At 57.1% G+C, this 24,865-nt stretch overlaps 8 protein-coding genes across 8 annotated transcripts; 5 read left to right on the top strand and 3 right to left on the bottom strand.

Moving 5' to 3' along the window:
* Positions 1–169: 169 nt before the first annotated feature.
* L226DRAFT_529671 (uncharacterized protein) lies at positions 170–1,308 on the bottom strand. The gene is made up of 3 exons (XM_067679666.1): positions 1,229–1,308; positions 762–1,174; positions 170–694 (listed from the first exon to the last, which is right to left on the bottom strand). The coding sequence occupies exons 1-3, from the start codon at positions 1,232–1,234 to the stop codon at positions 448–450; spliced, it is 666 nt and encodes a 221-aa protein (XP_067541833.1). The 5' UTR covers positions 1,235–1,308; the 3' UTR covers positions 170–447.
* A 409-nt stretch (positions 1,309–1,717) lies between these two features.
* L226DRAFT_452789 (UBC-like protein) lies at positions 1,718–2,552 on the top strand (the record flags this gene model as incomplete). The annotated part of the gene is made up of 3 exons (XM_067675091.1): positions 1,718–1,958; positions 2,014–2,281; positions 2,339–2,552. 3 exons carry the CDS (start codon positions 1,718–1,720, stop codon positions 2,550–2,552), a joined length of 723 nt encoding a protein of 240 aa, XP_067541832.1.
* Positions 2,553–3,000: 448 nt separating this feature from the next.
* Positions 3,001–3,359, top strand: L226DRAFT_133002 (uncharacterized protein). Its single transcript, XM_067672275.1, has 2 exons — positions 3,001–3,286; positions 3,350–3,359. Exon 1 carries the CDS (start codon positions 3,033–3,035, stop codon positions 3,213–3,215), a length of 183 nt encoding a protein of 60 aa, XP_067541831.1. The 5' UTR covers positions 3,001–3,032; the 3' UTR covers positions 3,216–3,286; positions 3,350–3,359.
* Positions 3,360–3,974, top strand: L226DRAFT_133003 (uncharacterized protein). The gene is made up of 3 exons (XM_067672276.1): positions 3,360–3,677; positions 3,743–3,829; positions 3,891–3,974. The coding sequence occupies exons 1-2, from the start codon at positions 3,440–3,442 to the stop codon at positions 3,817–3,819; spliced, it is 315 nt and encodes a 104-aa protein (XP_067541830.1). The 5' UTR covers positions 3,360–3,439; the 3' UTR covers positions 3,820–3,829; positions 3,891–3,974.
* Positions 3,975–5,152: 1,178 nt separating this feature from the next.
* Positions 5,153–9,554, bottom strand: L226DRAFT_542435 (uncharacterized protein; the record flags this gene model as incomplete). Its single annotated transcript, XM_067682126.1, has 9 exons — positions 5,153–5,476; positions 5,556–5,751; positions 5,807–6,558; positions 6,614–6,639; positions 6,696–7,235; positions 7,315–7,484; positions 7,538–7,743; positions 8,786–9,228; positions 9,284–9,554. The coding sequence occupies 9 exons, from the start codon at positions 9,552–9,554 to the stop codon at positions 5,153–5,155; spliced, it is 2,928 nt and encodes a 975-aa protein (XP_067541829.1).
* Positions 9,555–10,710: 1,156 nt separating this feature from the next.
* Positions 10,711–14,294, top strand: L226DRAFT_499410 (heavy metal translocatin; the record flags this gene model as incomplete). Its single annotated transcript, XM_067677719.1, has 9 exons — positions 10,711–11,249; positions 11,303–11,855; positions 11,907–12,051; positions 12,111–12,552; positions 12,617–12,813; positions 12,873–13,651; positions 13,705–13,995; positions 14,055–14,167; positions 14,219–14,294. 9 exons carry the CDS (start codon positions 10,711–10,713, stop codon positions 14,292–14,294), a joined length of 3,135 nt encoding a protein of 1,044 aa, XP_067541828.1.
* Positions 14,295–14,334: 40 nt separating this feature from the next.
* L226DRAFT_608520 (gamma-tubulin complex DGRIP91/SPC98 component) lies at positions 14,335–17,846 on the bottom strand. Its single transcript, XM_067685940.1, has 14 exons — positions 17,720–17,846; positions 17,575–17,636; positions 17,451–17,521; positions 17,107–17,341; positions 16,920–17,056; positions 16,506–16,869; positions 16,357–16,451; positions 16,017–16,304; positions 15,863–15,959; positions 15,627–15,810; positions 15,235–15,575; positions 14,861–15,156; positions 14,731–14,796; positions 14,335–14,673 (listed from the first exon to the last, which is right to left on the bottom strand). The coding sequence occupies exons 1-14, from the start codon at positions 17,833–17,835 to the stop codon at positions 14,446–14,448; spliced, it is 2,580 nt and encodes an 859-aa protein (XP_067541827.1). The 5' UTR covers positions 17,836–17,846; the 3' UTR covers positions 14,335–14,445.
* A 1,656-nt stretch (positions 17,847–19,502) lies between these two features.
* L226DRAFT_452633 (uncharacterized protein) lies at positions 19,503–24,820 on the top strand (the record flags this gene model as incomplete). Its single annotated transcript, XM_067675074.1, has 15 exons — positions 19,503–20,129; positions 20,182–20,259; positions 20,314–20,390; positions 20,446–20,648; positions 20,704–22,421; positions 22,479–22,670; positions 22,727–22,829; positions 22,884–22,999; positions 23,049–23,134; positions 23,188–23,378; positions 23,430–23,569; positions 23,618–23,756; positions 23,809–24,046; positions 24,097–24,378; positions 24,436–24,820. 15 exons carry the CDS (start codon positions 19,503–19,505, stop codon positions 24,818–24,820), a joined length of 4,575 nt encoding a protein of 1,524 aa, XP_067541826.1.
* Between the last annotated feature and the right edge of the window lie 45 nt (positions 24,821–24,865).

Here is a 24,865-nt window from a genome sequence, read left to right as displayed (position 1 = left end):
AGGCTGTAGAATCTAGATGATCATGCTGTAGATGCGCTGCACTGTACTACTTCCCTGTTCCCATTTCTATGCATGTCAATGTGAATTGGCATCACCACCCGAATAGAATGCAGCCTACGTCGGGTGGGTTCATCCAAGGTCAGGCGAGGGATGTTGTATTGCGAACTCACAGGTCATTAGATGAGTGTCCTTGAATTGCAGGTACTCGAGCCGATGCGGATGCGACTAGCTAGGGCTAAGATACAGTAGATGGTATGCAAGAGCGAGCGTGTGTAAGTGTGACCCGACGCGCGCCGCGTGCGCAGTGCGAGGGTGTGAAGATGACGAGGACTGGGACTGGGACTGGGAGAGGGAGCACAATAATACAAGACGGTCATGAAAGATCATAAGTAAAAAGTAACCAAGAAAAGAAGATTCCTTTCCACCAACACAGACCCGGAGCGGCGACTAGTGCGCGGGCGCGGGGTGCACGGCCACGCGGGGCGCAGAGAGGTTGCCGAGGCGGGACTGGATCTCCTTCTCCTCGCGCTCCTGCTCCTCGAGGATGTTCTGCCAGGAGTGGTCGACGGCGCGGGTCTCGTGGGCCTTGCTGCGGGAGGTCTGGGTGAGGATGCCGGCGGCGATGAGGACGCCGATGGTGAGGCCCTGTGCCCACATACGGGCCTGGACGACCTTTTGAGGTGTGCTCTGGTAGCTAGAGCGAGGGATGTCGAGTCAGCACGTGCTTCTTGCGTAGTGACGAAGGAAGAAAGGAGACTCACCGATTACGCATCACCACAGTGCCTGCGACAGCCATACCCGCGGCCCAGCTGCCGAGGATGATCTTGTACTGGTTGCGGACAGCCCAGTCTCTGAACTTCTCCTTGCTGTTGAGGGCCTCCCACCTGCTCTCTGTGGCCTTCTCCTCGCGGTCGAGGACCGCCTTGCCGGCGCCGGTCCAGGTGGACTCGTCGTACTCGACGCCGCGGCGCTCGGCCTGGATGGCGAAGGCGGGGCCGACGAGGAGGACGACGCCGAGGGCCTTGAGCTGGATGGGGAGGGCGCGGAAGGCGGGCCAGCGGCGGTGGAGGAACCAGGTGGCGGGGAGGGAGACCGCGAGGCCGGCAGCGACGCCTTCGAGGGCACCGCGGACGGTTGCGCGCTGGTGGCCGGCGAGCTCTTCTTCGGTCGCGAACTGCAGCGAGTGAGTTAGTTACACGATGGTTACACTGCGGAGTTGTGAACGCACCTTCATGATAGTCTATGCGCGAGGTCTAATGTGAGGACTGGTCTAGTGGTATCTGCAGCTGAGGTGGAGGCGGGGGCGGGGAAGCGGAGCCCGGTTATTGGTGGAAGAGGTCGTGGAAGCAGAAAGCCGGGTATATATAGAGGGATGTTTTGGACGGCGGAGTCGAGCCGCGCCGGGAAGGGTTGCGTGCGACGGGGCGAACCGGGAGATGGCAGGTGGAGGGAAATACGAATGGCGGGGCGGATCGCACGAGAGAAGGCGACGTTTGCTCAGCGCATCCCCACCTCGCCCTGCCCAGATCCCTCCCATTCCGAATCCTCATTGGCTCGACCAACCTTCTTCCCTCGGGCTTCCCATATAAGCCTGTCCATCACTCAGCAGGCGCCCGTGCTGGCAGCACATGCACGGCTCTACCGACCTCCGAGGTGCTCCCGACCTGACTCTGACACCAGTCGCACGTCGACTGAGACATTGGCCATGGCCTCCAGAATGCTCTCCAGTCTCGTGCCATCCCCGACAATCGATCTCCCTTCGCCCGCGAGGAGAAACACCAAGCCGAATGCTCGCACAGGCAGCATCTCCGAGCTCGCTACTCCAGCTCTCACCCGCACCGCCGTCTCGCTTGAGTATGCGTCCCTCAGGCACACCGGCCACTGTCCATTAGGCATGTATGTCACCCCTTCCCCAGACAACCTCTTGCTGTGGGATGCCGTCTTCTTCGTCCACCAAGGTCCGTCCATCTCGTTTGTCAGATTCTCGGATCACTCACAGTTCGCGCCGGGCAGGCTACTACACCGACTCCATACTCAAGTTCAGGCTCATCTTCCCCTCAAACTACCCCGAGAGGCCGCCGACCGTCCAGTTCCTCACCGACGTCTTCCACCCCCTCATCTCCCAGCAGGACGGCACCTTCAACCTCGCCCCGCGCTTCCGGCCCTGGCGGCCAAAGGAGCACCATGTCTTCGACGTCCTGCACTGGGTCAAGGCTGCCTTCAAGAAGCACGCCCTGGACGAGATCAAAGAAGGCGACTGTTATAACAAGGAGGCCTACAGGTGCGTTCCTCGTATCCATGCGTCCGCCGTGTGCATCCGCTAGAACGCTGCATCAAGGTTATACCATGATACCACCTCCTCCTTTGCTGCACTCGCCACCCAGTCTTCCATGCTTTCCCAGTCAGCCTCGGCACTGTTCGACAAGGACCACCCGTCCATGGCCGGCAAGGGCTCGCACAGCATGCAGTTCAAGGAGCTCAAGCCCGAGCAGCTGAACGCGCTGCGGGCAAAGATTGGCCTCCAAGATTGGGAAGAGGAGCCGCACACATAGTTATTCGCGCATGTCGTTGTATTGCTACATCTATTGCTTGTGTAGGGTAAGTCCTCAACGTCGTCGTTTGTTCTTTGGTGTGCGGCTGACCTCGTCCGAAGATACTGTATCTCGTACAGACTAGAGTATATACCACGGATCTGAATGGATGCACATTGCTTATCGTTCTCTCACCTTGAGCTTGGACCTATCCCGTAGTACGTGCTGGTTCCTTCGTTCTAGCACCGCCCTAGACCATGTTCGAAAGGTTGCAAGTATACGATCGGCCGTCTGCAGCTTGTGGTCGGATGTATTCGTGCTGGCATACATGTACTTAGCTCCCCAGGGCTGACATTGCTCGGAACGTGCCGGCACAACGGACTTCTACTCGCTCCCCGCACGAAGCGGCGCACATGTCAGCCTCCGCCTCTCCCGGTGCTTAAGAGTGCCCCGCCGCGTCCGTCTCCTCCTCTCCAGAAACCACCACCATCTCCTCGTCGTATGCACACCCCCGCGTACCTATTCCACCCAACTCGTCCCCCCGACATGTTCGCCGTCTATCATCCCACTCGTCCTCCCGATACCTCGCCCACCCGGGGCCACGGTACAAGCCTCCACGGCCGACCACCCCCCGGGTCTCTTCCGCTCCTCGTGTGCGGTGCCTACGCTCCTTCAACTGGTTGACTGGTCAAGCTCGACTTCGCAGACGCTGCTCTCGACGATTTAGTGCTCTTTGGCGGGCATCACTGTACCAGGTGAGTGCCCACCGCCCACTGACCTTCCTAGAGCGTCTTACCCATCTCGTCGTTCTCGGTCAGCCCTTGTCAGATCAACAACTTTATCGTCGCGTCCACACGTTCGCACGTCAGCCCGGAGCCCACGGCAGAAACACGAGACCAGATCGAGTTATGCAAGAGTCGTCGACGTCCCCCGGCATCATGGTGCCCACCACTGTCCGCTCAGCAATACTCGTGCTCTCTTCTTCTTCTCTTCATCTCCTTTCGTCATCCAGCTCGCGTATCTTCTTCCTCTCCTTTCGTCGTCCGGATCGTCTACTCTCTTTTTCAAGTTCGCGCCGTCGATCGTACTGGAACCTCAAGTTTCAAGTTGCGTATGCAGGACGGCGACGTTTGGTGCAGAGACGTGGTGGGTGGTATAACATCCTCGTTGTATTCATGAAGACATAGCTGATACTATGCCTACCCTTGCAGCTTACACTGCAGCACCGGCGGCTGTTCCGAGTCCGTGCGGTTCGTCACCCCCTCGCAAGGCTGCTGCCTTCCAGTGATCGGATTCTGGTGAGTGTCTGCTTCATGCCGTACATGCATCTCGCGCCGGCGCTGAACATTAAACGCAAAGTCCAAGCCCCCGGCGGTCTCTCTGACCCACTCGCTCGACCTCAAGATACAACACTTCGGAGCTACTCACGACTCGGAGGCTGGTCTGGGCCCCCTGGCCGTCGGCGCTGCTTACTGTCTTGGGATCTGGCTCTAGCGACGTCGCTCGGTCTCAAGCTACCACTGTACACGTCTTTGCATGCTGCCTCACCAACGCTGCGTCTGTTCTTTGTATGGTCATGACTCATCGATGCAATCGATCTCGTACTCGCCTCCTCTGCTGTGCTGTGTGCATGTCGTCTTCCACACCTGGACGCCGCCTCTCTCGACAAGGAGGCGCGTGGAGATCAATCTCGAGTCTCGTCGGCCGCCACGCCACTACCGGTATATGATCTGTCACCATCGTGTCAGAATCACTCTATGGTTCTCAACGCCGACCGCACCGACACTGACTGACAACGTAGTTTATACTTGTCCTACTTCCGCCAATACTGCATGTTCGCCATAGCGTGAGCAAGGTTTCCACCGGCATGGACGGCACTTCCAAGTTGAAGTCCAAGAGTCCCTCACTTAATGGTATTATATACTACTGTACGTCTACTCTACTTGAGCTACTTACTTACTCTACCTACGTATGTATGTATATCATGCGTATATGTGCGTGTACGACGTGACGTACAATAGTACAAAGTATGTGTGTGTATGCATGCAAACAAATCACGGACGTGCGTACTTGTGTATATGCAAAGATACAGATGCGTTCAAAGTGCGGAAAGTGCAAAATGCAAGCGAGTGAAAAGAAGTGCGCCGAGATGTGAATATGAATATCAACGTAATGGTACGAGGCCGAAGCCCGTCGACGCCATCCAGAACAAAACCGAAAAAAAGGTATCTACGTACGGTGTACGGTAACTGTATACGCACCGGCAGGGGTCTCTAGCATCTACCCGACCTGCCCGAGTGCGAGTGTCCATCGTGTGCATGTGCATGTGCATGAGAATGGTGACTATGAGTGTGCCGATGCGTCCGGGGAATATGTATAGGAAGACACCACGGTCCTGCGCTCGCGCAGCTGCCAGGGTCGAGTGAGTGGCTGACGAGCACTGGCACCGCTGCGGGCTTCGGCTCTGGCGACCGCCCGCGTTCGCGTTCCTGCTCCTTCTCGCTCTTCTGTACGGCCTGATCCGGAGGGCTCGCCGCCAACGACCCCGGGCCAGTCGGGTGGGCAAGCGACGGCGTCCTCGCGCCCACGCCCCCGCCAGCGCCCCCCGAACCCGCCACGAGTCAAGGATCGTCCGCAGGCGTGCTCGAGGTAGCAACCGGCGCATGCAGCGGGTCAATCGTCTCAAACGGGGTGTCCGGGCCCGTATCGTCATCGTCGGGCACGCGGCCAAAGTGCTTCGAGAGGCGCTCGATGACGAGCGAGTAGGGGAGGTGCTGGGTGAGCTTGCGCCGGGGCTGGACGTTGAGCGAGTGGCGCGCGTCGAGCGCCGAGTCGAGCACGTTGGAGGAGTGCGCGCCTTCGGAGAGCGAGAGCTTGATCGAGTATTCTTTGTCGGACTTGCCGCGGCCGTGGTTCCGCTCGTAGAGCTCGAAGGTGATGTGGGACTATATGTCAATGGGGTGGTGGTGGTTAGTCATGGTGGTGGGGCACGGGAGAGGAGAGAGGGGGATGGAGGGGACTTACACAGTAGTCGAGCTCGGGTATACGACGGTTCGCGATGGGGAGGCCGGAAAGGAGGACAAGGTTGACGAGTGTGTGGATGTGGCTCTCTTTCGTGAAGTAGAGCGTTAATCCACACTCTTCGTTATTGCGTGCACGCTCCAGGTCGCTGACGACGTTCCGGAGGAGGGGGAGCGACGTGAGCACGCCAATCTCCTCTCTGTAAGTGAACATGTCAGTGAACTGGCCTACCCAGACACAACGATAAGACGCACTTTTCCTCAGGCTCGATACCGTACTCCTGTGGAGCAACAAGGTCGAACAGCGCCTTCGCGCGGGCATACAGCTCATGCAGCCTGCGATCATGCGGCGACTGCTCGGGCTTCCCATGCTCGCTGAAGATCGAAAAGAGGAACGTGCGGTGGTGCAGCGCACAGTACTTGATGGTGTCGTAGAGCTCCGACACGCGGCTCGGGTCGAACTTCTCCTGCTTGACGTCGCAAAAGTCCTCAAAGAGCTTCTCCCAGCGCTCGCGGAACAGCCACGGCTCGTCCCCGCAGCACCAGCGCTCCTGGATCTTGTCCACATCCATCGTCTCCCAGTTCCGCCGCATGATGTCCCGGAACGTCGACAGCAGCTCGATCACCTCCTTCACCACCTCGACCGGCTCCTTCTTCATGCTCTTGGGCCACGTCAGCTCCGGACGCTTCTCGGGCTCCCCGGGCCGCAGCAGGATCTTGAGCCGTTTCTTGACGTCGTCCATCAGGTCCTTGGCTGCGTTCGAGTCGTCCAGCAGGTCCTTCCGGACGATCAGCTTTGGCGGCTTCTGCGCCGGGATCGAGTTCTCGCGGCGAGGGGTGAATGCATGGTTGCCGTCTGTTGAAGAACGAGAGGAGTGGACGCCGGAAGAGGGCCCGCTGTTGGCAGAGAGGGTACTAGGAGTCGCCGAGGAAGGTGTATTGTCGAAGAGAGCTGCGGCGAAGATCTCCGCAGAGGCAACCACACGACGCTCGGAAGAAGTGTAGATCTACGAATACCATCAGCATGTGCATACAGAAGATCAACCTCATCGCAAGACATACCTTGACGTTCTTGAGGATGTCCTTGTCTGTGACACAGCGGAATGAGCAGACTGAAGACAATAGGACAGGCAGCGGTGCGTACTCATGATCGAGATATCCTTCTTCATGTTCTCTCCAAGATCGCGTGATTGGTACCGCGCCGAGTGCGTGAACTCTCCGCCCCACTTGAACACAAGCGTGAGCTTCGTGAGCCTCCGCACCTGGCCCGCCTGCTTCTTCGAGTACACCGGCTTCAGCTGCGCCTTCGTCCCTGGCAAGTCGATCTTGCTGAACAGCGCATTGTTGAGCTGCGTGAGCTTCACAAGGTCCTCGCCGTCGGCGCCCAGACCCTTCGCCTCCTCGACGGCAGTCGCTATGAGGTTCAGTTGCGACCGCTCCCGGAGGATGATCTCCTCGCGCTCGCCGTTGAGCAGCGTCACGAACGGCTGCGTCCACCGCTCGCCGATCGGGAAGTTAAACTTGAGCTTCTGCTTCGGCGTGCGGTCCGCGTGCCGGAACACGGTGACGTTCGCCTTGAGGAGCCACGTCGGCTCCTCCACCGTCGCCTCGGCCGCAGGGAGGGGCCGTTCGGGCGAGGCAGCGACCCGGAGGCACAGGGAAGCCAGTATTTCTGCAGTCTTGTCTGAGAGGCGGCGGCAGCAGCACATGTGAGCAAGCATGAACGTGGGTGTACTTGGGATACAAGGACGCGCGGCGCTTACCGTAGTAGGTATCGTTGCCCTTGACGAAGCTCCAGCCGTTGACGTCGATAACCTGGCTCTTCTTGCCTCCGTCGCAGCGCAGCATGTCAAAGCCGCAGACCATTTGACCAAAACCGTCGCTGATGCGTGCCGCCCACGCCTTCTCTTCGTCGCTGAGATGCGTGATGAACCTGGGAAGCCATATGAGGGTCTGTGTGCGGCGGAGGCAGCGGGTGGCACGTACCGGATCTCCTTGCCTTCTGTGTTGCGGCGGACGACGCCGTCCACGAACGGAGACTTGCGTGTCTCGGCGTGCGTGTAGTCGTGCCCGACCGTGTAAACTTTGATATCTTCGGAGTTGTCCACGTCGACAAACTTCTCGTAGATGTAAGACCCGTCGGTGCGGGGAAAGTTGAGATGAGGATCCAACTCGCTAGACTTGTTGCCAACCTATATACATGAGGGCAGTGAGCTCCGGGCACGCTCGAGGAGTTAGATGGCAGTGGAAGTGGGCTCTTCGAATTGAGTCGGGGTTCGTCTGGATCGCGGACGAGCCTTCTACGGAGACGATCTACTTTAAATGGCTGTGTAAGAGCCCGGCACGTCGGCATCTCCCGGAGCTGCCAATTGGCTGTATAAGAAGCCAGTGGTCCCGCAGGACGTTGGTCTGCTCTTATGTATAGATCTCAATATCCCAAGTCATCGGCTCACAAGCGCGTCAATAACGGCTAGTCAAAGCTAGGCATCCTGCAGGATTATGAGGGCGATTCTGGGCGGTTTCTGAAACCGAGAATCGTATTCGCTGACTAAGTGTATGGCCGTCCGAGCAATGCCGGCGAGGATCATGCAACCCACCAAACGTTTCTGGAGGCCGTTCTGCGATTCTGTGCTATCGTGCCAGGAACGCGTCTCAGAACGCCCTCGGCATCCTTTGACCACCCCCAATGCTTTGTCACGCTGTTACTAATACTTTCAACACATGGGTTTCAGCAGTTTCACTGACGTTTCACGAGGTGCATCTGAAGATGACTTCATCATGCATCCCGTGAAACCACATCTTCGAAGCTTCGCAATGGACCGCTCGATAGCAAAATATCTCGGTCGCCATGTCGGACAATGATCTTTATAGATGGTGAATTGTTGCATTTGACCGCACAGACACATCTTACTCATGACAACATGGGCGCATACGAGACGCGTATTCCAAAAAGTCACCTCAGGAAGTTGTCGAGGTGGCTGTAGAGATAGACAGGGGTTAAGACATCGAGAGAAGGGATGCCGCAGAGGGCGCCGGCAAGCGCTGAATAGGCCGCCGTCCGAATCTCTTAATTCGCGGAGTCGGAGAGATGCAGACACTCAAGTAGGTCTCGAAGAGCCTGCTTATAGTGTAAACATCTACAAGCGTCGCTTGTAATGCACACCACCGGGGATGGCGGAGCGTACAGCGAACGGTGCATGCAAGGCCAGTGAAAAGAGACTCCAGGGTACGCACCTTCCGGAACAAACGACGTCCACCTCCATCACGGAAGTAGATGTAGACGTTGTGATCCTCACCACTGACGGGCTTCTCGACGAACGGCTTCTCCATGACTTGACCATCAATGATGATCGAGTTCCCGTCCTCGCTCATCGTCACCTCAGGCGTGACCTGGAAGCCGCCAATCGAGATGCCTATTTTCTTCTTCATGATGTCACGTAATTCCTCGTCCACCTTCGGACCGCCGTCTCGGGAGACTTCAAGACGGCGAGGAGTAGGCACTCCGAGGTGGTCCAAGACGGTTCCGACGAGGCGGCGATCCCACAGAAGGGCTTGTGGGGGGAGGTCGTTGATGCAGTATGGATTCCGGAGCTTGACATACGAGATGGCCTTGTCGAGGGGGAAGTCGGTGGAGAAGAACGAGATGAGGACGTCACAGCGAGGCCAATTCTCGACATCTGGAGAGAGGCAATCAACCTCGCGTTTGTGTCTAGCGAATGCCGAACGACGCACCTTCGTCGAGGATGACTTTGTCTCCGAAGACCTTTACCTCGATGGCTCCGTTAGACCGCTCCACCAACCGAGTGAGAATCTCGCGCATGGCTTTTGAGCGAGCCTTCACGTCCATGGCGCAGACTCCAAGGATGACGGGAGGTCGCGTCTGGTCCGTTATGGCTGAGAGGTCGGATTGGGAACCATTTGGCGAGGGAGTGCTGGATCTGGGGGCCGAGGCAGAAAGCGGAGAGCGCTCAGGGGAGTGGACGAAAGAGCGGATGATTGACATGGTAGAACGTAAGGTTCGTGAGTCGTATCGTGGTGATCCTCCTTCTGGGATCCCAGGTGTATTTTCGTGAAACCAAGCAGAAAGTTTCCGGAGAATGAGGAGAGACGGCGGGAGGAGTGGTGGTGGTCGTGTGCGCGAAACACGCTCCAGCCCAAAACCACAATATCATTATGGAGGCTGACTAAGCAGAGGGTAAGTAATGGCCCGATTGTGATCTCGGATCTAGCCGATGCCCAGGCCATCAGTGGCAGACAGCTGAGCGATTTGTGCGACATTCGCAGCCAATCAGAACGCATCAGCGTCAGGGTCTTGGTCATCTTTGGTTCAGAAATTGCCTCATCCCCCACACTACTTATACACTCCATGGGCCCCGGATATTTTCAGTCTTCCCCGACATATCATCGGCTTCCTTCACACAATGTCACTCAACCCTCAGCCAGGCGCCCCGACGATGCGCAGAGGTATATCAGACCGCCGTCGCGCTTCGTCGCGTCAGGTTCCTCCCCGCCTCGACCCCTTCCCCACCATGCACGCCGAGTCCAGCGAAATAACCACGACGATCTTTGTCTCGAACCTCCATTGCGGAAGGTACGCCGTCAGTCTTCTTCCTAACCTCCTCTCCCAGTCGTTGAGACCAAGCTCTAGTTGCGTGACGACTATCCAGGATGCTCTCTCGTCGCTGTCTCCACCACCATCCTCGGTCGACGTGTCAATAGTCACCCAGTCAGTCACCGTGCAACATCTTCGTGCTCTCTCCCCCGAAACCCTGAAAGCTACCATCGATGAAGCCGGCTACGACATCCTCGCCACTCCCACGACGGAGGATGTCCCCTCCACGCCTCCTCAGTTATCTTGGTCTGCACGAGTCTCCCATATGATCCTCCCGAAACAGGAGAAGCACCTTGATAATTGCGCTCAGTGTCGTGCCGAGAGGGCTGCACTTCAGCAACCGGCGTCCAAAGAAACAGCTCTCGGTGACAAGGTACCCGATCCGTTAATTGCTTCACGCGTTGGACGAGTCCCTCATAACAACGTTCCGCAGGACTCCATTTGCAAGTCCATCGAGGACGATGATGTCCCCGGCGACGCACCGCAGCAACCCAGTGGCCATCACGTTGCCTCGGTGCCTCATCGGTTAACGCTGTCCATCGGCGGCATGACCTGTGCCTCTTGCTCAAATGCTATTACCTCGGCACTCACCGAGCTCCCAGGAGTGACAGAAGTAAACGTCAATCTGCTCGGGAACTCGGCTGCGCTCACCATCTCGGACCCCGAGATTGCCCCTTCGGCGGTATCAGCAATCGAGGACGTCGGTTACACCGCGGAAGTGGTATCGAACGAACCGCTTCGTTCTTCCAAGACGCCAAAAAACGCTAATGCCTCCGGCAGCCAGTTCGATGGCCCCCTACGTGTCGAGCTGTCGGTTGGCGGCATGACGTGCGCCTCTTGTGTCAACACGGTCACTGGTTTACTCTCGGAGATACCGGGTGTGTCCGATGTAGCTGTCAACCTCATCGGGAAGTCAGCGACCGCAGTCGTACAGCGTCGGGACCTTGTTCCCCAGCTCAAGGAGGCTGTGGACGACGCTGGGTACGAAGCCGAGGTTATAGCCATCCATCCTCTTGATTCATCCGACCAGCCGGAGGTTGCTGGTCCTCGGACTGTGTCTCTGCGCATTAATGGCATGTTTTGTCCGTGAGTACGCACTCACTTGGTGTTGTCTCTTCAAAGACTAACTTGAAATATAGGCACTGTCCTCCTAAGGTCATGCAGGCCTTGGAAGCTCTCGGTCCGGAGGTTACAGTGACAAAGCCACTCACTTCGCAAACTGACCCCGTTGTCACTGTCGAATACACACCATCCCCACCCGAGTTCACCATACGTACCATCGTCCGAGCAATAGAGACCGCCGGAGGCGATACGCAGTTCACCGCAATCATCCACCGACCTCCCTCGCTCGAGGACCGAGCGCGCAACATGCAGCGCCGCGAACAGCGACACATCTTCTGGCGGCTCCTCTTTTCCATCGTTGCCGCCATCCCCACCTTCATCATCGGGATCGTCTATATGACACTCGTCCCGTCCGACAATCCGACCCGCATGTGGTTTATGCAGCCCATGTGGACCGGGAACGTCTCGCGCGCCGAGTGGGCGTTGTTCTTCCTCGCTACCCCGGTCATGTTCTACAGCGCGGGCATGTTCCATCGGCGAAGCCTCCGAGAGATCTACGCGTTGTGGCGCAAGGGAAGCCGTGTTCCGGTATGGAAGCGCTTCGTCCGCTTTGGGAGCATGAACCTTCTGGTACGTTAACTGGCATTGACCGATATGTGGCGTCTGCTCACCTTCTCTTAGGTATCCACTGGTGTATCTGTGGCGTACTTTGCATCCATCGCGCTTCTGGCGCTCGCCGCCGCACATCCACCCTCACCCACAGGAGCGGGTGATGATACAACATACTTCGACTCTGTGGTCCTTCTGACCATGTTCTTGTTGGCTGGTATGTCCTTTGCAGTTCATATCGAGGATAACATTTGACTGACCTCGTTTGCGCGGCAGGCCGTTTCCTCGAAGCTTACAGCAAGGGCCGGACCGCAGACGCTATCACCGCGCTCGGCAAGTTGCGCCCTACCACCGCACTTCTCATTGTCTCCGCCTCGTCAACGGAACTCTCGCGTTCTACCACGCGCACGACGGCTTCGGACCTGGAGCAGGGCGATGTAGCCCAGGAGGAGCAGAACTTCCCATCCAAGCCCGGAACGAAGGTTGAGAAGGTCGACGCGGAGTTCCTTGAGGTGGGCGATGTCGTACGCATACTCCATGGTGCGAGCCCACCTGCGGACGGGACTGTCGTCTCGGGCGACGGTGCGTTTGACGAGAGCTCGCTAACCGGCGAATCGAGGTTGGTCAAGAAGCAGAGCGGGGACAAGGTCTTCTTGGGCACGATCAACAAAGCCGGGGTCGTCGACATTCGCGTGGATGAGATAGGTGGTCAGACGATGTAAGTGCTCTTCGTGCTTTCCGGATGGACCTGATACTGACCGTGGTGGAATGCTTGTCAACAGGCTGGACCATGTTGTCAAGGTCGTCCGTGAGGGACAGTCCCGACGCGCTCCCATCGAGCGGGTTGTGGACATTGTCACCGGATACTTTGTCCCTGTTGTCACGCTCCTGGCTATCGCTACATGGGTCATCTGGTTAGGTCTCGGTTTCGGCGGTGCGCTCCCGCCTGACTATCTCGACATCGAAGTTGGTGGCTGGGGTACGTCTCACATACCTTCATGTTCCATCATGACACTGGCTGACATATTCCTTGTCTAGCCGTGTGGTCACTCGAGTTCGCCATCGCCGTCTTCGTTGTCGCCTGTCCCTGTGGAATTGGTCTGGCCGCACCCACCGCACTCCTCGTCGGCTCTGGGCTCGCAGCCAAGTTCGGCATCCTCGCGCGCGGTGGCGGCGAAGCCTTCCAAGAGGCCGCACAGCTCGACGTCATCGTCTTCGACAAGACCGGCACTCTGACCGAGGGTGGTGACCCTAAGGTGACGAACGCCGAGGTCATCGCGGACAGCTCGTCGGCGCTGAAGCTCTCGAAGGAAGATCTCCTGGGACTGGCGATGGAGATCGAGTCGGCTAGTTCGCACCCGCTGGCTACCGCAATCCGGGGCTACTGCCAGGATAACCAGGCGAAGTCGCATACCGGGACTGCTGTGGAGGAGACACCGGGCCGCGGTCTCAAGGCGTCGTTCGAGTCTCTCAAGTGTGTTGCTGTGATCGGAAACGAGGCTTGGATGGACGAACATGACGCCGCCGTTGATGGGAGACTCTCAAACCTCCTTCATTCGTGGAAGTCTGAGGGTAAGAGTATCGTCCTCATGGCCGCTTCTCCCGCAGCCGACTCGTCGAGCTTCACTGTGGTTGCTGCCTTCGCGATTTCCGATCCCATCAGGCCGGAGGCGAAGGACGTCCTTGCCCGGCTGCAAGCGCAAGGCCTGGGGACCTGGATGATCTCTGGCGACAACGCGACAACGGCGAAGGCCGTCGCGCGTTCGGTAGGCATCCCAGATACGAATGTCATCGCTGAGGTGCTCCCGCACCAAAAGGTTAGTTGACCCTCATCTGCCTACATCCGAAGAACTCACGTTTCTCTTCACAGGCGGAGAAGATCGAGTGGCTGCAGCAGGTCGGGATGAAACGGCCCCGGAGGAGCATATCAAGTCTCCTCGGGCGCCGTCGCCTGAACGAACGTTGCATTGTGGCCATGGTCGGCGACGGGATCAACGACGCGCCCGCCCTCACCGCTGCGGACGTGGGCATCGCCATCGGGTCCGGGAGCGACGTCGCGATCTCGAGCGCGTCGTTCATCCTGGTGTCGTCGAACCTCCGCAGCTTGTTGACTTTGACGGACCTGTCGAGGACGGTGTTCAACCGTGTCAAGTTCAACTTCGTGAGTCTCCCCTTCCTACGACAGCGTGTGTTGGATGCTGATTGTGGTGGCCATGGTAGTTCTGGGCATCCGTGTATAACGTGGTCGCGGTTCCGATTGCGGCGGGCGTTGTGTACCCCGCTGGACATGCTAGACTGTCGCCTGTTTGGGCCTCATTGGCCATGGCACTTTCGTGAGTCTCTCCCAGTGTGTATATCGGATCTCGCTGACTCACCTGTCACAGCTCTGTATCCGTGGTCTGCAGCTCACTGCTGCTCAGACTGTATCGTGAACCCAAGATCTCGACCTCATCTCAGTAGATAGATGCCAACTGACTGACGACTAACCTTTTTATGATCTGTGACGTTTTGTATGTATGATTATAAATTACATCCCGCCCTCACGCTTGTATGCCATTTTACAACATCGTTAGACCCGTACGATACCTGTACCTGTACATATTGCTATATCTCAAGCACGCTGTTGCTGCTCCTTCCGCATCTTGTAGAAGTCCGAGAACGACAGACGGATCCCCAGGAAGCGACAGTCGAGGTCGGGGTGTGAGGCAAGGGCGAACACGATGGTCTGCACACGTTCGGAGAAGGAGGCGCCGTAGTCCTTGACACGCGCTAGGATGCCGGGGAGGGACTCTTCGGTGTATCTGCGATCTGCGCCTTGGTCGATGCGTGTGTAAACGCCCTGACATGACAGTGGTTGAGTGATGCTTAATGAAGCAAGTCGGGAAGCGCAACTTACTCGCGCTGCATCCTTTTCCGCGTCTCGTCTGGCCGACTCCGACAGGCAGTAGTTGTACAAATCATCCTGTCCGCCGTTCAGTTGGTTAGAGTCTGAGTTAACTGATCTATCATCTTCAGCAGGCGCTTACCGTAGCTTCTCGGAACTGCAAGATCAGACTGAACACATCTCGGACCTGGTTCAACAGGTTCTCCTCCCTGCCCGCCTTCGGACTGAGCAGGAGCACCTTCTTGACCATACGGTCGAGGTACGTGCGATGGTTCTCGATGAGGGCGTCGAGGTCGCCTTCCTTCTTCTGTACGAAGGACATGAGGTCCTGCCATGAGCACTCGATGACCTCCAGGTGGCAGTACGCCTCGAGCTGCCGGATGAAGTGGATCATCTCGGCAACGACGAGGCGGATCTGATGCCAGTCATATTCGAGTTCTGTTCAAGGCAAGCAAAGGGCTAGTGAGACAAAAGCGAAGGGGGAGTTGGGGAAGAAGGGGTGAGGAGGGCACGTACCCGGTATGCGGAGGAAGGTCTTCGACCCGCCAGCGATGCGCACCCACGACGTGTTGAGCGTGCTCTCGATCCGCTTGACCTTCCACAGGTGGTTGAATAGCTTGAGGTACTTCACCATGGCTGTTGGGTCAAGTACTGTGTCGATGGGTGCGTCCACCTTGTACTCGAGCGTGAAGACATCCCAGCCCATCTCCCCATGCGAGTATTCGAGCATCCGAGCGTCGAGGCGCCGAAGAACATCTGGCGGGTCGTTTTGTGCATTTGATGAACGCAGGGCGGACTCGAGAGTGGCGGTGAGGTTGTGTCGGTAAAGGGCGTTGGCGGGACGCGAGAGGCTGGGTCTGAGAAGGTGTCAGTCGTGTAGGTCAAGTGACACTTGGTTCGCTGCGTACCCTAGCGTGTCCATCAGCTGGTCTGTGAAGTCTCCATAGCCAAGCAGAAGGTAATGCTTGAGCGCGGATAGGTGGTCCAGCAATCGGTACTTGTCGAAGAACACGTCGAAGAGACGCTGGCTGGCGATTTGGTATGCAGTATCTATCGACCGCTCCAAACCGACGATGTCGCTGTACTTGAGCGCTACCGCACCAGTAAGTCGTTTGACGGCCGATGAGCTTATGAACGAACTCACTTCCACCGGTGTTGCTCAGCTTCTCCCGAGTGGCAACCCAATCGCTGTCATGACAGCTATACCGGATGAAGTTCAAGCTCTTCCCTGTAGAAAAGATCTGTCCAAATCCAACTGGGTTAGCACCACCATGCATGGTGCAAGCGGGAGTCCCCACCTTCCGACCGAATGTCTCGCCGACAAACGCCGGGAGCATGCCTTCCTGGAAGCGGTACTTCTGTTCCCAGAGTTGTAGCCCGCCAGCGCGTTCTTCCGATATATCTTCACCATCACCCCCGCCAAAGCCGCCATCGCTTGCAAGCTGTCCGACGCCCTGCAATGAGGGCTGCATGTACTGGAGGTGTGCAAATTCTGGGTCGACGGCGACGAAGAACTCCGAGAAGGGGTCGTATAGCTCTCCTGAGAAGAGCCATTTATGCAGCGTCGCGAAGAAGGGCTTTGAGACCTATCCAAAAGAAGTCAGAGAGGGAAGGCTCGCAGTTGTGTGAAGGATTCACCTCCTCGAGTAGCTGATTGGTGAACTTGCGGATGAATGGGTCGCCATTCTCGGCATAGCCGTGGATGAGGTTGACGAGCGCACCACCGTGTGCGTCTGGCACCATACTCATCAGTATCGTGGATTCGTATAGAGAAACACAGCACTGACCTCTTGCGCCTTCAACGCACACACTCATCATACGCATACGCAATCTCCAGTCCTCGATCCACACGTCCAAGCGCTTCAACGTCAGCCCGGTCTCCTCCTCCCGACCGCGCTCCTCATCGACGCCGTTCGCTCTCGCGGGGTCATCCGCCTGAGAAACGGCGGACATCTGAGACTCGAGGACGGCGATAAGTCTGTAGTACTCGGTGAGCTGCGTCTGGAGGTGATGGCAGAGGCTCTGCTCGATCATGCCCACGCCGACTTTGCCTTCGCGTTCGCGCACGAAGGAGTCGACGCGCTGATATAGGTGACCGACTTCTGCTAGTCGGTGGATCAGTGCTCGTGTTGGAGCGGGGATGTAGTATCTCTGCGCAAAGTCAGTATCTCGAGCGGCTCGGGGTTGTCACCGAGGCTTACCGGATCCTCGGCGAATACAAGCTCTTTATTCTGCTCGGCATCCTTGGTTACGGAAAACTGAACGTACTTCCCCGAGATACCCTGCAGGAGATACAAAGTGTCGCGTAGGATAAGGTGTTCTGGTATGTGTGGTTGACCTATGTGATGGTCAAGAGGAGCCTGTGATGCGTGTGAACAATATACAAACCCATCTGGAGACGGTATTCTCTGAGGATGTCCGCCTTCGATTTGCCCTTCGGGCCCCTAGTAGGTGGTCGTCCATCCACTGGCGAGGATGTCTTGGATGTTAACCTGGATGATGGTCGTGTCGGAGGCGGTGGTGCGAGAGAGGGCAGGAAAGATGGAGCAACAGGAGCCGCGGCCGGTGTGGACGCGAGAGAGTACAGGAATTGAAGAGATGCATGCTTCCTGCTCAGTACAGGCTAGGCTTTCACCTCAGTACCAATTTAGTCCGTAAAGCCAGTACACACACCTGTTTCAATCAATACATGGTAAGTTCTAGACGAGTGAGGTATACAATAGCGTACATGCCTGGTCCAATAACCTCGATAGTAAGTTGGTGAAGCGGAGGGTGCTGGAACCATTCGGCGTTGTCTGCAAGACTGCTCAATGGGTCAAGTACACTGCAAACGAAACGACTGAGCGAATTACTGACGATGTCGCTTGGTGAGATCTGCTAGGTGTCCGATATCTTTTTCTACCGAGTGTCCTATGTGACTACGCGCGAAAGTGAGCGGCGAACGCGTGTCGGACGCGACCACAGGATCGGTCCGGCTTTCTACTGGAGAAGACAGAGTTACCTGCTCAAAATCTCTTCACAGTGTGCCACCAGCTGCCGTTTCAGTTGTTCATCTTGTCGCGCCCTGGGTACTAGAGAGTATACGAGAGACTCGAGCTCGAGGGCGGTGGCAGACATGGTCGTTCATGGTCAAGCTTGCCAGACGCGACGCGACGCGCGACTACAAGCCACTCACGCGTTCGTAGAAGTTGATGGCTCAATCGGACACCTCCATGCGCAATCCGACAATTCCTGCCGTTTGCAACATACTCGGTGGACGTCGGGCGCAGGCATTCTTGAGGCATCCATCGTTGAAATCGCGGAAGTACACCGTAGCTACGAACCCTCTGACTGTGCGCGTAAAGCGCCGGAACCACAACCCATTGCCAGACTCCTCGAGAACGAATCCATCCTCCCAGCTTGGTGCCCGGTGTATGAAACGAATTGTTGTCGATGTTTGTTTCGTGAATGTCGCAAGGAGAGAGGGCGAGGAGGAAGACCACGAGTTGTGGCCAATGTTGGAGGCGGCGGGAGAGAGCAGAGTTCCCGAAGCGGTCGTCATCGCACGTCCCCGTCCCGGACTGCAATCAACCTTGCCCTCCGCCCCGAGTGACTCTTGCCCACTCGTCCGCGCTGCTGCTTTTCTCCGCATTTCTGTCTGCTGAACGCAAACACTCTCCTTCGTAACCACTCCATTCTACCTGGGCAGATAGCCCAGGACATTCACGACCTTCACGACCCCCCCTACCACGACCATGGAGCGATCCGATTCGACATCATCGTCCGGCTCGGCTAGGCTAAGACACAACTCTGCCCACGAGTCTGGCCAGTTTGCGTACCAGAAGGCTTTGTTGGAACGCACTTCATCTCGCGCTGGGACACTCTCTCGCGCTGGTTCACAATCGCGCAATACTCTCCTGACCACACCCACCGGAAACTCGGGGTCCACATCGACCACTCCCAATGCTACCCGGAGATGGACACCGTCTCATCGCGTCGGTGGCAGCCTGGATATCAGTGCCGTGCGGGGGAAGTGGGAGGAGCGTTCACGAGCAGCTGAAGGTATGGTCCCGGACAGTCCTAGTCGTCCATCCGTAGACAGGACGCGATCGGAAGCACCGACTCCCTCACCAGTTCGTCCGACCTTCGATACCCCCCTACGGTCAAGGTCTATCGATAGATTTGCGTTTCCGCCCGCGTCCCCTGCGCGAAGTGAGACGCTCCCGTCGGACTACTCTCCATCGCCTCCGTCCAAGAGATACACGATGCCGGCACCAATCATTGCATCCCCATTGTCGCCTAATACAACTGGTGTCTCGGTTGTGGTTCCAGACTCCCCCACAAACGGCTTCCGCGCTCCGGAGCCCCAGCGCATCCATCTTCCCGTCTCTACTCCTCTAGGGTCTTCCTCTATCGCGGCCGTGAGGAGCTTGAGCTCGTACACTCAGGCAGCTGATGCTTCGAGTTACACCCCACCGTCAGTGCGACTCCGTCGCTCCAACACGCTGGAGAGTGTCAATCAGAACTCAACAGGCTCCTCCGTATCGTCTGAGAACTCAGTACGTTCGGTAACCACCAATCAGACAACCGTCCCAAACTCTCCGGAATCCTCGACCACAGCTCTCAGACGGAGACCTACGTCTTTGTACGGTGACAGGGATGTTGCCGTGTCGTCCCCAGAACGTACTTCGCACCGTCCTCTATCAAGCTTAGGGATGGCACGTACCAGATCAATCTCACCAGACAAGCCTCCGGCGTCGACAAGCGTTCCGCCTTCTCCTTCCTCCTCCTCTTCCTCCAACCCAATGTTCCCCACCCAGTACCGCAGTTCTTACCTCATGAAGAAGCGTGGTCTCGACCAATTGGGAACTGGGGCGCCTGTCCGTCGTTTGGAGCGTATCGCGAGTGGAGACGCTCCTGAAGACTGGCCTGGAATCGCCGTTCCAGCAGACGATCCTCCGCCACCGTCACCTGAAAGGGACAGATTCAGTAGCCGAGAAGACCGGTTGCACCGTACCCGGGACTGGAGGCAGCCATCTCCAGAGCGTCACCCGCAACCACTACCCGAACCAAAAGTGGAGGCGAGGCCTGATCCTAAGCAAGAGCTGGTAATCCCTGGCGTAACGAACGCTGATGATGTTGTTGGTGTACCGCGGAGGAAGAGGCTGCTGCGAGACACGATCCCGAGCAACACACCATTGCCATCGACGCGTTTGACCAGGGGATTGTGGGCTGATGTCCAGAGACACTTGATTCAGGCGTACGAATACCTGTGTCACGTCGGAGAGGCGAAGGAGTGGATTGAGGGCTGTCTGGGTGAGGAGCTGCCGTTCGGAGTAGTGGAGATGGAGGAGCAGTTGAGGAATGGTGTTGTCCTGGCCAAACTGGTCCGAGTCTTCATGGGCGAGGGCGCGGTACGGAAGATCTACGAAGTGCGTATACGCTAGGTGTCGGTAAGAGGGATGGGGTTAACGGCTTCTGCAGGCGCCAAAGTTGGACTTCAGACATTCCGACAACATCAACCACTTCTTCGCCTTTGTTCGTCACGTCGGCCTTCCAGAGGTACGCATGTCTCTTACACCGAGCACGTGGTACGCGCTAACGCTCCAGTTGCAGGGTTTCATCTTCGAGTTGACCGATCTGTACGAAAAGAAGAACTTCCCGAAGGTGATCTACTGCATCCACGCCTTGAGGTACGGTTTACGACTCGAATACAGTATGCTCGGAGCACTGCTAACGGCGTTATAGTCACTTGCTTGCTCGGCGTGGACTCGCGCGCCGGATTGGAAACCTCGTTGGTCAGCTCCAGTTCTCTGACGACCAGCTTCAGAAGACGCAGAGAGGTTTGAAGGAGGCCGGTGTTCCGATGCCGAACTTCGGCAACGTCGGACGCGAGCTCGCCAAAGAAATCAACGAGGAGCCTGAGGAGGAGCCAGAGACTGAGGATGAACGTGAGTGGGCAGCCTATCGACGCCCTTTGGGTAAACGACTGACTGTCCACCCTAGGCCGCGACCGCTTGCTTCTTGAATGCGAGGACTCCATCGTCGCATTGCAGGCCGCCGCTCGGGCCTTCCTGGTCCGCAAAGACCAAGTCACCCAGCGGGCGCGCATGCGGATGGCAGAACGATATGTACCCAAAGTGCAGGCGATCTGTCGTGCAGCGCTCGTCCGGAGACAACTGCACGAGGATCGCAAGGAACGTCGTGACCTCTCGCCCTTCGTGATCGCCCTCCAGGCACATGCTCGTGGTTCCCTAGTCCGCAGGCAGTGGAAGCAGCAGTTACGGCGGATCAAGGCGACAGTCCCTTACATCGTGAAGATTCAGGCCCAGTCCCGTGGGGTGCTCGTCAGGCGCAAGTTCCAGAAGCTCAAGTCCGCTATCAAGAGCTGCAAGGTCTCGGTGGTTAAGCTTCAGTCTGTCGCCCGCGCACGGATCGCACAGCGCAGTCACAAAGAGATCGCCAAGTCCTTTGCGAAGCCCGTTGTTTTAGACAACATCGTTGCTGTCCAAGCTCATGCTCGCGGTGCCCTGCTGCGTGCGCGGCTTGCTCGTCAGGATGCGGGGCTCGCACGTGCCGAGACCGGAGTTGTGGCTTTGCAAGCTCAGGTCCGAGGCGTTCTGGTCCGGAGACGCGTCCGTACGCAGTTGGCGAAGCTTGACGATGTGTCGGACGTTGTTGTGCGCATCCAAGCAGCTGTCAGGACGTACCTCGCGCGCAAGCGACTGCTCAATCTCATTCGTAGCCTCCGCAAGGCCACTCCCGCACTCGTTGGTCTTCAGGCCTTCGCTCGTGCTAAGCTTGCCCGTCAGCAACACGAAGCCATGCACAGAGCGCTTGGGGAGGTCAAGGTTGTGAAGGCCGTCGGTATCTTCCAAGCCCGCGCTCGCGCCGCGCTGGCTCGCTCTCGCCATGAGGAGCAGAAGAAGAAGCTCGAGTTCGTCGAGCCCGACGTTGTTGGCTTTCAAGCAACTGCACGGGGTTACCTCGTCCGCCTCGAGTGGATCGCCTGGAGGGATTTCCTCCGCAACAGCCACCCACAGGCCACTATCCTCCAAGCGCTCATCCGCGGTGTGTTGCAGCGCAGGAAGTTCCGCGAGAAGATGCAGTACTACCGTTCCAACCTAGACAAGATCGTCCAGATCCAGTCGCTCTTCCGTGCGAAGGAGACACGCGAGCAGTACCGGCAGCTCACGCTCGGCACCAACGTCAGCGTCGGTACAATCAAGAACTTCGTGCACCTGCTCGACGACTCAGAGGGGGACTTCCAGGAGGAGATCAAGGTCGAGCGGCTCCGGCAGGAAGTCGTCAAGCGTATCCGCGAGAATCAGGCGCTTGAAAACGATGTCAGCGAGCTCGACGTCAAGATTGCGCTCGTCGTGCAAAACGTGAAGAACTTCGAGGAGCTCGTCAAGGCGCGCAGGCGGCTCGGTGCGGACAGCGCTGCGATCCATGCTGCGAGGGCTTCGGTGCTTGCGGCACACGGCGATCCGTTTGCGAGCCCGAGCACGCTGGACCGCACGGCAAAGCGCAAGCTGGAACTGTATCAGCAGCTGTTCTACCTCCTCCAGACGGATGGCAAATATCTCACGCGCATTTTTGCAAGAGGTGCCGTCGACGACAACTGGGAAAAGAACAGGCGCATGGTGGAGCGGGTCGTCCTGACGTTGTTCGGCTATGGTCAAGCGCCGCGAGAAGAGTACCTTTTGCTGAAGTTCTTCCAGGTCAGTAGTTCTCTTGTCACGATGGATTACCAATACTCATATGCGAGTGATATGTAGACTGCCGTTCATGAGGAGGTTGCGTCGGCGCACACCGTTGAGGACGTCATTCACACGCACCCCACGTTCATCAACGTCGCGGTACACTACTTGAGGCCAAAGCAGACAGCATACATCCGTGATACCCTTCAGGGTGTCATCCGGGAAGTAATCAATGCTGATGACCTGGATCTGGAGACCGATCCTTGCGTGGTGGGTGTTATGTCAAATGGTAGCTATTATGTCGCGTCTCACCGGAACGTTCGTAGATATACCGTGCCCGTCATCATCAGGAGGGCCAGCTTGACAACAAGGACATTGCCTTCCATCAGGCCCTGCAAGATCCTGATACGCGTGCTGAGTACATTCGCCGTAAGTGTTTTCCAGATGACGTTTGATACCTCCTTGCCAATGATGACGAAACAGATTTGCAAGTCTTGCAGTGGTGGACTGAGGAGTTCGTGCGTGCCATCACCTCGTCTCTTAGCAAGATGCCGTATGGCATGCGGTACATGGCTCGCGAGACCTTGGGTGCTGTCAAGGTATACTTTGCATCACGTCTGGCTTAGAAAATAGCTGACTCCGAACTAGACCAAGTTCCCGGAGGCTCCTGTCGAGGCTTGTGCAGCATGCGTGGCCAGGCTGGTCTACTACCGCTACATAAACCCCGCGATTATGTGAGTCACATCAACTGTCTGTTGATTGACAACATGTCCTGACGGATGCACAGCACACCCGAGACGTTCGACATCGTGTCAACTACGATTGACATTGCTTCCCGCAAGAACCTTGCGCAGATCTCGAAGATGCTCACACAGATCACCAGCGGTTCAGAGTTCAGCGAAGAAAGCCCGGCTTACCTCCCGGTCAATGACTACGTGCGAAAGACTATCGCTACCATTTCTACATGGCTCATGGAAGGTCAGTCTCCTGTTGCCGATTGAGCATCATCACGAGCTTACGTTTGTGTAGTCGCGAACGTTTCCGATGCCGAGACCGAGTTCCACGCTCACGAATTCTTGGATGCGACCATTTCTCCACGGCCAATCTGGATCTCCCCGAACGAGGTGTACTCGATGCACAGGCTTCTGTCGCAGTACCTTGATCATCTTGTGAGCCACAACATGAACAATAGAAAACACTGACTCATATAGCTGCAGGCGCCTCCGAGGGATGACACGCTCCGCGTCATCTTGGCTGAACTGGATGGTGTTCCCAACGCCGGTAGCGATGAGTTGAACGAAGCGCGCGATACTGCCATCGAACTGCAACTCTCCAATCGGTTCGCACGAGTCAGAGGTGAGACCTTTCTGTATAACTCTTAGTTCAGAGTTGCTCATGTTTTGGGCAGATCCGCGAGCAGACGAGAAGGCCTTGTGGGTGCAAGCGAAGCGTGCCGTACTTGCAATACTTCGCGTTCAACCAGCAAAGGATCTGGTAGAGTCGCTCATGCAACCCGTCACCGACAACGATGAGGTCGTCTGGGAGGGCATTTTAGAGGAGATGGAGCAGGACATGATGCGGCATCAACGCCGAATGCCCTCTACCACTGGTGCTGACTCCGCGTACCGACTGGAGGATATCCGATCGTAAGTGGATCCTGTCCCGCATTGCCTGCTGCCCTGACGAGTGTGTTCAGGATGACTTTCCGAGAGGTCAAGGCACACGCCATCTATTTCCTCCTTGAGCTTGAGAAGCAGGGCAAGATCACCCGCATGGATGGCTACCAAGGAATCCTCAATGCGATCGCCGGCGACGTCCGCAGCAAGAACCGTCGGAGAGTCCAGCGTCAGCACGAAAAGGAGAGCCTGGAAGAGTCGCTCAAGCACCTGGCGGAGCGAAAGAAGTACTTTGAGGACCAGATCAAGCAGTACCACTACTACGTCGAGACCTCCATGAACACGATGCAGCGTGGCAAAGGGTGAGTGTTCATTACAATTTCTGCTTTGTCGCAGTTCATTGACAGCCCACACCGAAGCAAACGACGCCTGCTACCATTTACCAAGCAGTACTTCCACAGACGTGACTTGGAAAATGCAGGCAAGATGCCGCAGTTCGGGTCGTTCAAGTACTCTGCCCAGCGTTTCTACGACAAGGGTATCCTGCTATCCATTGAGAACTACTCTCCTCGTCAGTTCGACAAGCTCGATATCGTCTTATCGTCGGATGCAGTCGGCGTCTTCACGATTGAGATTTTCAACCACACGCTGGGCATTACCAATCGTATGGCCACCGCTGACGTCAAGATGGAAGACCTCTTGCAAGCCCAGTTCGATGATCGCGCCTCGATATCCTTGTTCAATGGCCTTGCGAAGTTCAACCTCAACCTATTATTGTGGCAAATCAACAAGAAGTGCGTGTGACTCCTTTCGGCACCCCGAGAGATCCCTGAACTGACGCTGTTCACT

The sequence above is a fragment of the Lentinus tigrinus genome (genome assembly GCF_003813185.1).
Source record: "Lentinus tigrinus ALCF2SS1-7 unplaced genomic scaffold L226scaffold_2, whole genome shotgun sequence".
Taxonomy (NCBI): Eukaryota; Fungi; Basidiomycota; class Agaricomycetes; order Polyporales; family Polyporaceae; genus Lentinus; species Lentinus tigrinus.
Note: the sequence above shows the minus strand (reverse complement) of the source record. Positions and strands in the feature narration are given on the sequence as shown.